General features: G+C 37.1%; 1 protein-coding gene and 1 long non-coding RNA gene across 3 annotated transcripts; one reads left to right on the top strand and one right to left on the bottom strand.

Annotated features, from left to right (window-relative positions):
* Window positions 1-12: 12 nt before the first annotated feature.
* LOC111273605 (uncharacterized) lies at window positions 13-3,460 on the bottom strand. The gene is made up of 3 exons (XR_002687953.1): window positions 2,878-3,460; window positions 1,152-2,518; window positions 13-986 (listed from the first exon to the last, which is right to left on the bottom strand). It is a non-coding gene; the product is annotated as an uncharacterized LOC111273605 (long non-coding RNA).
* A 12-nt stretch (window positions 3,461-3,472) lies between these two features.
* Window positions 3,473-13,815, top strand: LOC111273604 (transmembrane protein 70 homolog, mitochondrial). 2 transcript variants are annotated; one of them, XM_022855336.2, is made up of 5 exons: window positions 3,473-3,634; window positions 3,817-3,889; window positions 5,250-5,454; window positions 5,876-6,135; window positions 13,638-13,815. In XM_022855336.2, exons 2-5 carry the CDS (start codon window positions 3,887-3,889, stop codon window positions 13,719-13,721), a joined length of 552 nt encoding a protein of 183 aa, XP_022711071.1. In that variant the 5' UTR covers window positions 3,473-3,634; window positions 3,817-3,886; the 3' UTR covers window positions 13,722-13,815. The 2 variants fall into 2 exon arrangements, with proteins under 2 accessions (XP_022711071.1, XP_022711070.1); XM_022855335.2 differs by lacking the exon at window positions 3,817-3,889.
* The last annotated feature ends 90 nt before the right edge of the window (window positions 13,816-13,905 follow it).

Genomic DNA, 13,905 nt, shown 5'->3' with positions numbered 1-13,905 from the left:
TTAAGATTTCGGTAACTTTCTGCATCCCTCCTTTGGGTCATCATATTTATTAGATAGTAAAATCACTACTAAAAACCGGAGACATAGGTCTCCGGTTTTTAATGGTGATTAGTGCAAGAAAGTCAGTGACTTGACCAATGGCGACACCAATTACACATAAAAATACTTCCATTCGTATATTCTCGGAAAAAATCTTTATCTCTCATTAAAGAAACTGGGTTTTAGGCTGTACTCAAATTCGTTATTCTTTATGTTGACACATGTTCAATGTGAACTTATTTCATGAAATATACAAAGCGTCTTTTCCAATATGCATCTCTGTTAGAGCTCAAGTTCAAATTAAAAAGTCGCCGTTCCGACAAAGGGTTATGAACTGACTTTGTAATATATAATGTTGGCCAACAGCAAATGAAAAGGTTGGAAACAAAACCCAATTCAAGAAAATTGTTAGAACTTAATTTGAAACCTAAGAGAAGCATTTTATACCACATCTGAAATCACAGTCCTACGAGAAAACGTTGTATTATTGAAGTCATGTTTAGATGTGAAAAAGAAACTGATATAAAATGTTTATGAGAAGGCAAAAAGTAATGATACATTGGCAATCAATCAGATAGTATGTTGATCAACGATCACTGCACAATCAATCAGTTAATGCTGCCTTTCTGCCTTAAGTTGAAATGTAAACCGTAGGTCAAAGCGGCTTCTTGGGCGCATGACGACGTCGTCCGTTTATTCTATAGCATTAACAAACGGATGTTTTGTTTGCATTGCACTTTTTAGATCCTTAACTTCGGCGAACAGGAGGGTAACTAAGCGACGCGTGTTCGCTGCTTGAATTTAAATTGTTAAATAGTTTCACCATATGATCGAATTCCCTGATTTAATTGATACCAAAATGTGTAAAGTTCGCAGCAAAACTCCAACTTCGTTGAATTTTCAAATAGTTGCATCCTATGGTGGAGTGCCTAGTGCAGCATTGAAATCTGGAAAGATAGCAAAAAGAATTCAGCCACGTGGTTCTCTCAATATCCTTAGCAGAGTTTCACATTTATTATATCGAATTTTCTTTTTAACTTTAAGAATTATACTCAAGTAGGCCAGAATTTCCCCTATAACATATTACTGATGTCAAGACGATCTAAACTCACCCGAAATTAACATCAAGCGACTTTGGTGACTCCTGTACCAGGTAAGATTTAAGCAGTTCCATGGACACCGCTATATAAAAACGAAATGTCGAGTGAATAAATTGCATTTATAACGGCATCAGTGTCGCAGCGAGACGAGAGGAACTCCATCCATAATATCATGCGTCGCCGTCTATGCTCAAAATATTTCATCTATCATTAGTTTTTAGAGACCGCTTTCGCTCTAATTCAACCGTTACACCCCTAGTTCGAAAAAAAACAATGCTAGTAGCTTTGTTTTTTTCCAACCGAAGACGAGAAATGTACTGCACTGTGGACAGGCTGAGAATATTATCGTTTTAATTATACGATAGAAGTACCTTTGTAGACTCATAAAATTCATCCCACGTAGAACCACTTTATTTTATGGCCTCTTTTTTATCTAAATTATAAACAGGCCAAGTCGGTTCCTCTAGCAGTAGTTATATAGCAATTTATTACACAGTGCGACACATTTGTGATAGATTTGGGAGCACAAAATTAGCGTTATTAAATAATTACTAGATACCAGATATTCACTCATTACAATTTCCAAGACGCTTCGATGATTTAGTTTGCTCTAATACATTGCGATACTTTGTCATTTTTTTACATTTTTTGGCGATTGCACTGTTGTTCATTTTTCTGATAATTTGCAATAAGGCGTATGGCCAATATCTCTTGGCCGCCGTCGTACCCAACGTAGCCCCCTGATTAGCAATAACGAAGACATTGTTAATCACTCACTACATTATATACCGAATTTAGGATCTGTGTAATGTAATAATCTACTTATTACCGAAAATTGCATATGAGTTATATGTCAGATCTACTAATTGTGTATTTGAAGCTAATTATCCCGTAGAATTCTGCTAGGTGCCTGGGTAATTCTGTCGTTCTTATTGCGTATGTAACTCGTTACTTAGCAGCCGGTGCTTTCCTACAGTTGCTTATGTGGTTATAATTGGTGACCTACATATAGAATCAGGTAAAAATATCTAATTCTGTGGGATCTAAATTAAGCACAATAATTGCTGTATACTCATAACTGTGTGAAAAATATAGTCAGGTGCATAGATGGAATTGTGTGTCTGCACACTAAAAGAATCTGCGACTGTTTATTAGTGTACACACGCACATAGTCAATTAGCAGACATCAAAGGTTTATACCCAAACTTGCACACTCCTACTGAAACGCTGAGCCGAGCAATACGGCAAAGATCATTGTAGCGTTGCCAGGGTTAAGTCAGAAGCTTGATGGAGCGACCGACTGTTGCAACAGAGGAAATTTGGCCGATCAATACTCCAGTCTTCTAGCAAACTGTGAACGTCCAAAAGCTGCTTGAGTGCTGCAAGTGTATAAAACGTAAAGCACAAGGCCACTAACACATTAAAAAGCATTATTTTATAAGCTATGCAATTTCAATATTCGTTGGATTTGCTAATGACAGTAAAAATGTATATATATATATATATATCAAAATCTGGATCTTTCTATACGCATTGTTTTCAAAAGTACATCTGGGGAAAAAATATTTTCATAGAATCTCTTCCATATGTTTGAAGCATCATTTTTGACTGTCACGCGTATCTACCATCAATCATCATCTACCGGGATAATGTGAAATTTACTGCTTATCCTTTGCCGTTGTTAGTCATTATAGGGCTCGCGAAAAATTCGAAATTGATTTTCACAGAAAAAACCTACAAGACGTATCAGACTGGACGAGTAAAACGTATCAAACAGCTCATATCGATGAGCTGTTTAGAGGAAACATTGCAGCGGTCACGTCGAATATTTGCCAAAACGACGGAGCATTTAAATAGTTTTGAAGTGTCACCATCAGGGGCAATATGGCAAACGCTCAGACATGGTTTGATCAACCGCGGGTGAATTGATGTACTTTGCGACACGGTTTCTCATATGACATGGTGATTTCCGAGATAACTCATACTGAATCGACACAACACCATCAGACATGCATACGCTATGTAGAAGGCCTAGCAGACGATGCTCTGCGTATGTTAAACACATGCAAAGCACTTGAACAAATAAAGTGAATATATGCGGGCTACGCACACACAAAAGCGATGAGTGAGAGGATGAAAAGCTTTTTCAGTTATAAGTAAATGCGACTCAAAAGAAGACTAGAACCGTAGTAAGATGCGACTTAGCAAGAGAGATCATTAGAAAATTACTGACTAGATGAGGGTAGGCTGGCTAGATCCCTACCAGACATAAGAACCCATTTGATTAGACAAGCTTGACTTCTGGCAGCTAATACAAAGACAGGTGCTGCAAGATCTTGTTTGCAGGTGTCGAAGAATAGCGTGTCTGGTGATATACGGGATTAGCAATGTAGTCCTGACCAGATGATCAGATAGGCACCACCTACTTTTCTGTCACTTCCATCTTAAATGCAAATCCGATGTTGACGGGGAGTAAAAAGCCGAAAGCCGTTGCGGTGAGTTAATCGGCATTAATTGTCTCGATAAATCAGCCTCGCCTAGTGGTGTGTAACCATTAAATGTGTAAACCATTAAAAGACGGCATATTAGAAAAGGGAAGCAATAAATAAAAACGGAAAGAGCTTTTCTGCCGACCTCATTAGCACCTCGTGTAACCCGGAGTTCGTTATTTTTACAGTTTATGACAACGCCTTTGACGACGAGCTCGTAATCAATTAGTCTACGACCTTCGGAATAGTAGTCTTCGAATGGTGCGCACGTAACTTCATTATGTATTCTAATATATCTTTCTTCGTCTAATATAGTGAGCGTAGGCGAACTGTTTTCTAATTTGAAGCATTTTGTCGTATAAGATGTTATACGCAATCTTGACATCGGGAAAATTAGCTATCAGCAGATTCCTATCCCAAATCATTATCTATACCAAATCATTTGCGGTCTTTTATCTATGCGACTCGAGACACTCATGTACAAACCATGATTATAAAATAATTTGTTTGTATTAATCTAGAAAAATAAAATAATTTTGCTAGGCCATACACTTACAGAAAAACCGTTTTTTTTTTAATTTTATTTTATTAGAACTCAGGTTTTTACAGAAAATCTTAAGTTGGTATGTTTCATACCGACAATATGACAATCCATATTTGCAGTACCAGGGCAGAGATTTTCACTTCCGAGCAAAATCTCAATGCAAATATATTAGGACTTACAAATTGTGACTTTATACAATTTTATGGTTCACAGTGCCTTTTTTTATTTGGCTGTTTTTCTATATCACTCCGATGTAATAACTCAATCTAATTTAAAACTTGCGTTTTGTTCGAGAGTGACTCGATTTAGAATATAGGCTCTTCCTTAGAAGGCAGCGTGGCCTTTTCCGTATTCCTCTACGACATTGTTCTTGCCAGCTCCATTCAAATTTATTTTCCAAATCATTAATATACGGTTTATACCATATATGATGATACTTCCACTTCACATTTGCTATGTTATACTTAATATGCGTTCTAAAACTTTATAAGGCATAAACAAAATCAGATTGTTGTACTGGCTAGATATCAAGCCTGTGACACGCGTGAAACCCATTAAGTAGATTATACTAGACCATTCTACGCTTTCGTAACTCTAGTAGGCGTACGCGTTATGAAGACAATCATGCTAGTGTAAGTATATCTGGTTTGAATTTTACGTCCGATACGATGATTGCTGTGTTGTCATTGCGGTACTGCGGTACTATGTTTCCTGCGGTACTTTCCTATGCTGAATCAGGTTTATTACTTAAAAGGGTCATATCGTTTAAAGAAAATGAGAATATACTGGTTCAGGCAAAATTATATATTTCTTCTCGTTTGCGATTTTTTTAATTATATATAGAAAGTCTGTTATAATGCTTGTGATAATAGGATAAGTACTATTGATAATTTCAATCATATATTATTGAGAACAGCTTATGTCCTTATCGCTTCACTCACCAAAACCGGAAATTTGCTTGACTAATTTATATAAAACAGCATGAAAGGTTTACTTGCCTTTTTTGTACTTACTATCGACGTTGAAAATATAGTAATCAATCTTATTATTTGTGTTTTTCTTTACTTTGTTTCACAGGTACGGCTCGATTCGGCAACTACTAATTCACGCCCGGGAAAGCCAAAACTACATAGTTTTAATGACTTGAGACCGGTGTATACTGGTTCATTGAACACTCAAGTGAAGTCAGTAAAAGCCTTTTCGCTTACTTCGTCTGTAATTGCACTCGCTTTACAGCCATTAATGTTTGAGAAACTCGTGCTTAATCAGCCCGTTTTAACTGGTATGATATTCTGGCATTATAAATAAAGTATATATATATATAATATTAAACATAATAACATATTATCTTATGATAGCCTTGACCTGGTTGCCTCGTAACCACTGAAGTGTATACGTACTATACATTATTACAATTTTTTTTGCAAAGTTTTATGCCTGTGCTGGGACAGGAGTATGAATTACTAAAGAGCAAAACGGGCGTTAGGCGATATCAGCAGGTTCGTTATGTATAACACGATTGTCTTGTATGAATGATCTTTGATGAACGCACTTATTGTTTTGAGAACTGGCGCTTATCGATCACTACTTATGTGCATTATTTCCAGAACTTAGATGAATACGGGTGTCTGATATAAAATAGTAAGTTTATGTTGATATTCATCCTAAATTTACTTTAAAATTTTGTCTTTATTTTGAGCAAGGTGTATTCCTAGGCACCGGTTGCCTAGGCTTTATCCTGGGAACGCCTCTTCTTCTACATTACGTTACAAAGAGATACGTAATAGAGTTGCGATTTAGTGCGCAATCTAGGATTTTCGAAGCTGATACTTATTCGTTGTTGCTACGCCGTCAAACACTACGATTCACAGCCGCTGACGTTAACGTTCCTAGCGTTCCCGGGCCGATAACTTCCATTGTGGCTTTAGGAAAGCCTCTACTTATTGATTTCAACCTGTTCACGGTAGGTGTGATGTATATACCAATCTCAACTATGATTGATACAAAATATATTCTCTCGTGTAACGTGGAGCCAATTAGTCTTCTAGTGCATTGCCATTCTATTCAACATCTACTTTCGATGTAAATTTTACTTGATATCTAAATGTTACTTATAAAGGTAAATGTACGATAGCCATAGTTTGTTTTAACTTTTCTGCAATAGTCTTTTTCAAATTCATCTTCTTTATCAGTGTACTTATTTGACGTTCTTTTGATTGTTGTGGGCAGACGAATAAGCTGGTATTGCTGAATCTACCACAGATCCGAGGCTCAGACCGTATATTTCGAGATTAGGACACACACGAGCAACTTACCATTTCAGTAATAGTTTATTTCTTACTTTTATAAACGAAATCATTCTTGTATCAGACAAAGGTTTTCTTAAAAACTAGGTATTCTACGCATGAGGTGTTTTTCTAGGTTGTACTTTTTTTCCTCCGTGCACTTTAGCGCTGATGCAAATAACAGACAATATGATTATTACATAATATCTAGAGCTAACTGCAATTGCAATCTCAACTATGTACAGCTAAGTCGTAAAAGTATGTAAATCTTCTCTAAAAGGCTATATTTAAAGGTTGAGGATAGCCGTGCGAAGTTCCCTAAATCACTGTCTTATAAAAATAAATAAATAAAATAAAGCTACTGTTATTATTATTATTATTTTCATTACTGTTGTCAGTGTTGCTTGTGCATAGCTAAAATAAGTGCTCTGAGTTCTACGTCCGGTACTGCTGTGAAGTGTTACATCAAAGGCCGGGCCTCCATCGCGAAATAAAGTGTGTTCAGGCCTCATTCTAAATTAGATCACCTCGCCTTGTGTCCCCAACTTAAGTGGGCAAACATATCACGGGGACCGCGGTTTATAACCGATGTTCGTTTTTATTAATAGACTCCTTTTTTCTAATTTCATGTTTGCTGATGATCAAGTATTATAAACTATTGTGAGGCTCTCTCTTCGATTTGAAGGCTAGTTTATAATTATTCTTTGTCGGTAAGTTTTACCTGTAATTTGGGTTGCAAAAATATGTTTTACAAAATAGCGGAAGCTGCTCAGAATGTTTGTTCCATATAATTAACCAATATACATTTATTTATTATTATAATTGGTATTATTTTTCATACCAGTGCTGCGTTGATTGTGTTTTGTTGGTATTCTTTATGTGTTTGATCTGGCTTTTGTTGAAATTTGTAGTTGCCCTTTATTACATATCATTATTTATGATCTTTCCATTGATAGCCGGCAAATTGGGTACAAATCTTGGTAAGGCAAAAAATAGAAAAATTGAAGGTTATTTCTTTGCTATTTTAATATAGACAGAAATAGTAAAATGCAAAACAAACACCCCTAGGGCGAAAAATGCTGATGTGGATGACCCAAGACAACTGAAAACATCTATTGCCTTTCCTATTTTTGAAATATAACTGTGTCTCATGATTCATACCTTTTTGGTGCAAGATGATGTTAGTTGTTCAGGTAACAGTATGTATAATGTACCTATGATTACTATTAGTTTTCGTTTTATTTATTGTTAACCATTAATTATCAATGTCGCCACACAAAGGTTAATTTTTGAAAAACGGCTTCTGTTTGATGGAACAAATGGTGCATTTTAGCTTTGTAAATTAATTTTTAGTTATTCTATAAAAAGAAATAAAAATTCTTGCAAGCGGTCATACCAGCTAACCTATTTCCCAGTTCAGTGGGTACTTATCTTTATTTAAAATCGAATCGAAGCGATTTTCGACGAATCCAAAAAGGCGAGTAAAATGCGGTTTTTAGGTTGAAGATGTGATTGCTGATTTCACCCAGTCATTTTTAAGTAGTAATCTCAGTCTTAGAATCCTGGTGATACGCTTCCACTTATCCAGGCAGCTTTTCATCATCAATTAAAGACGAGTAAAAATATCGATCTAAAATGCTGTTGTTTGCTAGTGCACATGCTTATCTTTGGAGCTCTTAAGCAAGATAGAAATTTATAATCCAAGCGAAACGATGACAAATATGGAACAAAAGAAGATCTTTAACGATATATAATACTCAACCGACAACGAATGAGACAAAAAGCAAAAGTCGTTAAAAAAATAATCATTAACTATGCATTAATTCAATACTATTTCATTTGTAAACTATTGTAGTACGAACTTAACAGGTTAAAAAGCTCTTCAAAAGCTGTCAAACGAAGCTTATTTGACTAAAATACCGCTCCCAATACCAAAAAGACCGTCTCCATTGGGATAATACAGAAAAATGTTTTAAATATGGAAGTTTCAGAGCACGATGATCGGTTCAATTTTGACGAGCACCCTTTGTTCTATATTCTAGGATAAGTTCTATTTTCATCGCCTCCAAAACTGAGCCTCCGTTAAAAACGACGCTTTTCAGTTAATTCTACCAATTGCTTTCTTGTTCATTCCTTGGCGAACATGACTGTTTTTCTGACCGATCAAAAATGGAAAGTCAGGTCATGATGCAAACATATCGATTCTGATATTTCTCACAAGACATCTCTTCCAGTTTTTTTGAAAAGTGCAGTAGAATTTAAGAAAATTTTCAGATTACGAAGTAAACACCTCCCATCCCATTCTTCTACCAATGAAATGAATGTCAAATTTGCAGTGAAACTTAAATCGATTTGGCCTAATATTATTTGATTTTTACTACCTCAATTTCGTAGAAAGTTTTCTGCCTTAGTAAACAAATTATCATGCTTTTATCTTATTTGTGCGCATGGACGTTTGCTACCGCTTGACGGGCGTCCTGATTTGTAGCGTCAATTAAGGCTTTAATCTGCTTTAAATAAAGACTTTTATTTTTTAACTTAGCAAAATTCTATGGTATGAACTGTACGTCGTTAGGAAACAGACAAAAAGGCTCCGATTTTTTAGTTTAGTATTGAGACGCATTACAAAACATTGCAAAGTTTTAATGTCTAACATCTTTTGATTTTAACTTTTTTGTTGTTTGTTTCATATTTCTGGCATCATAATGGTTTCCGTCCGAGTGTTAGTTACCGTAATATGATTTTGGGATTTCGTTCCGCCAGTCAGCTGATATCTATATTTTTCTGTCTTTTGAACGGTGAACAATACCTGCTCTTCCTTTTGTGGCAGCAGGAGGTAACGCATCTGTACGCTTGGCGGTAGTGCCCGATTAATGAAATACCGAGATCTCAAAGCCCGAGATTGATGTTTTCAACAAGTCGCACCGACTTCAGTTTTCTGGAGATAAGTGGTTCTTTTGATGCGTCCTATAGGTTGAATCGTTGGCCCTTAAGGGTTTTCAGCACGGTCAGCATCCTCTTTCTTAGGATTGATTTGTGCCCTTCCAGTTTCATGAAAGAGTTTTGGATGGCACACTTCCTTGCCGCCAGATATCAAATCTGAAACTTCTGTGGTTCATACAGACGGCTCCTTAAAAAGCTGAAAATTTCATATTAAAATTCTTTACCGTAAAACGCGTTATTCGATTCGCAATCCACGAGAAATATTTGATAAAGACAATGAACGTGTGCACAAAAACTTAAACATCGGTGAACCTGTCGTATATTCACGGGCTACTTCAAGTTTCTGCACCAACTTTTTTTTAAGACTTTATATTCCCATAATTGGTTCGACCCGGAAATACAATTTAACGGTAGGAATGTTTTTAAGAGCGTTTGTTATAGTATCTTCACCTACGATTGGCATCACAACATCAGGTAGATGTTATGTAGATCAAGAGTGGATTCAGCCTGATTGTTGCACGTATTTCCACCTAACCGCTACGCCTTATTTCTCAATTGCCCCCAATGACCACAAATTTGCGTTAGTAATACGTGCTGATTGGAGGGAGTGGTATGTATCATTGAGTAAGTTGCTTAGGGGACCTCGTCGATCCATAACCAAAGGAGGAAATCTAAAGTTTCGTTTTTTTAAACAGTATTTCTGTATGTAGCTCGGGTTCGATTTCAGTGCAGTACAGGAAGCTAACATATGCATAGCGCTATCTTTTGCAACTTCCTTGTTGAAATAAACGCTATTATCTGGGGAAAATTACTCGATTCGGTGAAAGTAGTCTTAAAAATTCCCGTAAGCTGTCAAGAACTGCGTGAAGACGACTGAAATATATTTTCGATTTCGCCACCCAAACCTGGATATTCGGAATGAAGCTCCTGACCTGCAAACCCGGAGCGCCTAATATCGTTCTGGCTGTGATGCATACATTGATATTTTTCAGGCGGAGCGATCTGATTCTGGTCTTAGATGCATCTCAGCTGTTTTTGGGGTCTCATGGATTGGAACCGACAGACACCAATGTGACTTAAATGCTAATTATCCTGTACGCTTAAGAGGCTTTCAAAAAAAGGGTACACTGAGTCTTCCTAAAAGTAGTTTCAGTAAGAGCTACGGATCAGTCTGACATTATCTATGCTGAGCCTCGAAGAGTACCATCGACTCTACCACTATGATTAGAAGCTTGTGCTTTGATCTTTTAGACCGTATACGTTTAGTGTTATCTTAACCAATTCAGCTAAAATCTTTCTTTGCTTGGCGTGTCGCACCTGATCCGTTTCTCTCATAGTTTGCTCGAGCTGTATCTTAAGGTAATGTGATCTCTTGACCATTTTCACCTTTTCTTCATTGACGGTAACTGGCATATCCGTGCCTTTTATTGATTGTCTATAACATCGCTATTGATGATGCGAAGTTTAGCATTTGCGGGAATGTTTAATTTATTCTACTTGCTAGCTCAGCAGCTTTCCGTGTTAGAACTATCATTGTGAAATCGGATGCGAATTTTTACAGGAACGTAGCAATTAAGACGTTTTGAGATAGGGTAGTTATGAGATAGTTCCCAGGTGAATATGCTTCAGCCGAACGCGCCACCGTTCACGACCGTCCCAGCAACTTCTGTTTTCTATAATAAGAAGCTCTTGCAAACAAGACTTATGTAGAAATGATTATTATGTAGAAGTGTTTCTAATTATCCCACGTCTCAATATTGTCGACTGCTACGTGCGCCCTCACCTGACAGAAAATGAAATCAATTATTGAAAAGTTTACCAAATATCTATAAGCGATTCGATTGAGAATTTGAGGTGCGGCAAGGGAAATCTAGTATAAGCTTCCATAGCACAATCCAATACGTAACGAGCGTCTTCGGCAGGTTTTTCCTATCACCCCTTGCTGGACAGCGTTATTTAGTATTCATCTAAGCGATTGCTGTGTCCCAGGAGAGCCGCTTTTTTTTTGCCTTACTTTTGGCAATACCTAAAGAAAACGGTAATCCCAAAGAGCCATCTAGCTGGTGAGGCATTGCATAAAAGAGTTTCTGGTATCGTCACTGCAACTCCTCATAAACAATTTACAGCAATATCTATGTACTATGCGCGACAAAAAGCGTCGCTTCCAGCCATTAATGGCGATTACCTGCGTTTAGCACGAACGGCGCGGGTCGCGCTCACACGTTCGTTCTCCGAGCCGTAAACTGCTACCCATGCGGAAAAAGGGTGATACACCGTTTCAATTCGTTAACAAGCGGCTTCGTATTCGAAAGTGAGCAATATATCGTAGAAACGTCGGAAAATTGAAATTAGGTGAGATCTTAATGTTTTAGCAGTATGTGTTGTCACGACTACGCATAGGATATGCATACTGCTGTGCCGAGCTTATATATTTAAAGAAGTTGACAAGAAAGAAATTCTGATCAGTCGCGCTCTTCGTCCGATGCAGGTGTGAAAAACGATTGGAATAAGTAAGAAATAATTTGAAAATTTTTTGGTGCTGTAAAACTATCTTATCCGTGAGAATAGCCTAATCAAACAATCGTCGTCTAAGGATCAGAGCCACATTTGTGAGCGCAAACAACACTGCCTTGGCGTGCTTTTTCTTTTACCCGATAGATATTCTTTAGATGTCTTGGCTGTGGACTGACAGGTCCACCTGTAGACCCGCTTAGCAAACTCATGGATTTCGTTTGCCGCAGATATGAGAGTTACCGCTGGTAGGTATCAACCAGCAGTCGGCGTAACTGAGTGCTCGATAAGTGCACGATTTGTCTCTTCAACCTTTGGTGCAAACATGTCCGCCGAAAGGAAAATGCGAGCCGCTACCAATACATTTTCGAACGTGAGCTTTCTTTCGGTTGCCTTTACTACCATATCATCGTTTGGATGCTAGACGCCTTAAGCTGAACTTTTGTGAGAATTAAAGCAGATTTAAATTCAACGATAGGCTGGTCGTAGGTAATTCGGTCTGTTACCTCCGAAGTTACGCTGGTAGTCTTAAGGTGCGGGCATGGTTTAACAAGCTGGGTCATACTTAACTTCGCTTCAATATGCTAGTGCGTTACCGTATCATTTCGCGAAACAAGCATATAGCACGTTATTGCGTTTTCTCTATTGCGAAAATACCGAAATTTCAGATAAACTCTTACAAGAATTAGAATCTTAGAAGAACCTATTGTTGCGAAGTACGCTAACCATAATTCAGTGTATTGAAGAAACATGTATCACTTATAAGTAGATCTTTCCAATCTTGATACAGTCGTTGCATAGTCTTATGGACAGTTAACATCTCCATGGCTGCACTATTTAACCGGATCTGTTTCACATGGATATTGTTTTGCGAAATTGAATCAACACGTGTTTGAGATCTAGTTCCAAAGTTAAAATGCAGTAAGATGCGTTGCATGTAAATACGTCGTATTCGAGACTTACGTAGCCTTGAGCAAGTAACCCACTGATACATAGTCGGATATGTTCCTATATAAAACCTAAATCTGGCTAGAATCTCATTTAGCAAGCATCAATGGCACATGTATTGAACTTCAAGGAGCACTCTGTCGAACTGTTTCTATGTTCGTTATTCTGTTTTCAGTCTTCTCCAATCAGGATCGTCAGCCGCATTGGCTATCCATTTAATCTAACAATCAAAGAAGCCTATATCTCTCGTCTAGCGTAGAAATTCCTGGCTATATCTGGTTCATGTCATATTTACAATATGCCATGGTGATATTATATTATTAAATAATCGGTATTGTTCTCAATAACATGTAATACTATAAGGCGAATAATTTAAATCGTTATCACTTAGCTGTTCTACGCTATACACATTAGACACTGAATGCCCGTAGAATGCTACAAGTTACATTATTTATTACTATTTTTATGAAAATTTTTATGGAATAATAGTTAACACGTATTTGACTTTCCTATACTTCGTGCATTTTGATACAATTTACAGATAAGGTATACATTTTTCTTTGAAGATTACCAAGTAGGTATACTGCGTAATCTTCGTGTACTCATCTTCATGAAACCCAACTTCATTCTTGTGTAGAATTCATTCTTGATATGCTTTTGTAAATAACCATAGAAGGATCGTTACACATTGTTTTAGCCGCATTTTTATTCCTAAAACATGAGAGGCGAAGATATAGGGGCGTTACCGCTATTATAAGTTCGCATTGCTTCTTTTCAGGATGCTGACGCGTACGAACACCTTTTGGGGTATGACAAACCTCTTAATCTTCAGTTCAACGAAATCAAATCAAATTCGTCATGACAGCGTAGACGATCGGCGTATTAACTATATATTAATAAGCGAACATATGTGTGCGTAGACGGTTGATATATTGTAAATAAATAGTTAATAATTATTAAGGATTTTTAATGTTTAGTTGAAGGCTCTGTAAACTGTGGCGCCAAATACGGCGCAAAGTCTTCGTTATCTCATGGCTCACCTTTTC

The sequence above is a fragment of the Varroa jacobsoni genome, unplaced genomic scaffold (assembly GCF_002532875.2).
Source record: "Varroa jacobsoni isolate VJ856 unplaced genomic scaffold, vjacob_1.0 scaffold_201, whole genome shotgun sequence".
Classification (NCBI taxonomy): Eukaryota; Metazoa; Arthropoda; class Arachnida; order Mesostigmata; family Varroidae; genus Varroa; species Varroa jacobsoni.
Note: the sequence above shows the minus strand (reverse complement) of the source record. Positions and strands in the feature narration are given on the sequence as shown.

What these genes read in the sequence shown, in the direction of transcription:
- LOC111273604 (XM_022855335.2), top strand. Translation starts at nt 3,599, where the DNA reads ATGTTGACGGGGAGTAAAAAGCCGAAAGCCGTTGCG. An exon ending in AAAAGCCGAAAGCCGTTGCG is followed by an intron (nt 3,635 to 5,249) that starts GTGAGTTAATCG and finishes TTTGTTTCACAG; the next exon opens with GTACGGCTCGATTCGGCAAC. An exon ending in TAATCAGCCCGTTTTAACTG is followed by an intron (nt 5,455 to 5,875) that starts GTATGATATTCT and finishes ATTTTGAGCAAG; the next exon opens with GTGTATTCCTAGGCACCGGT.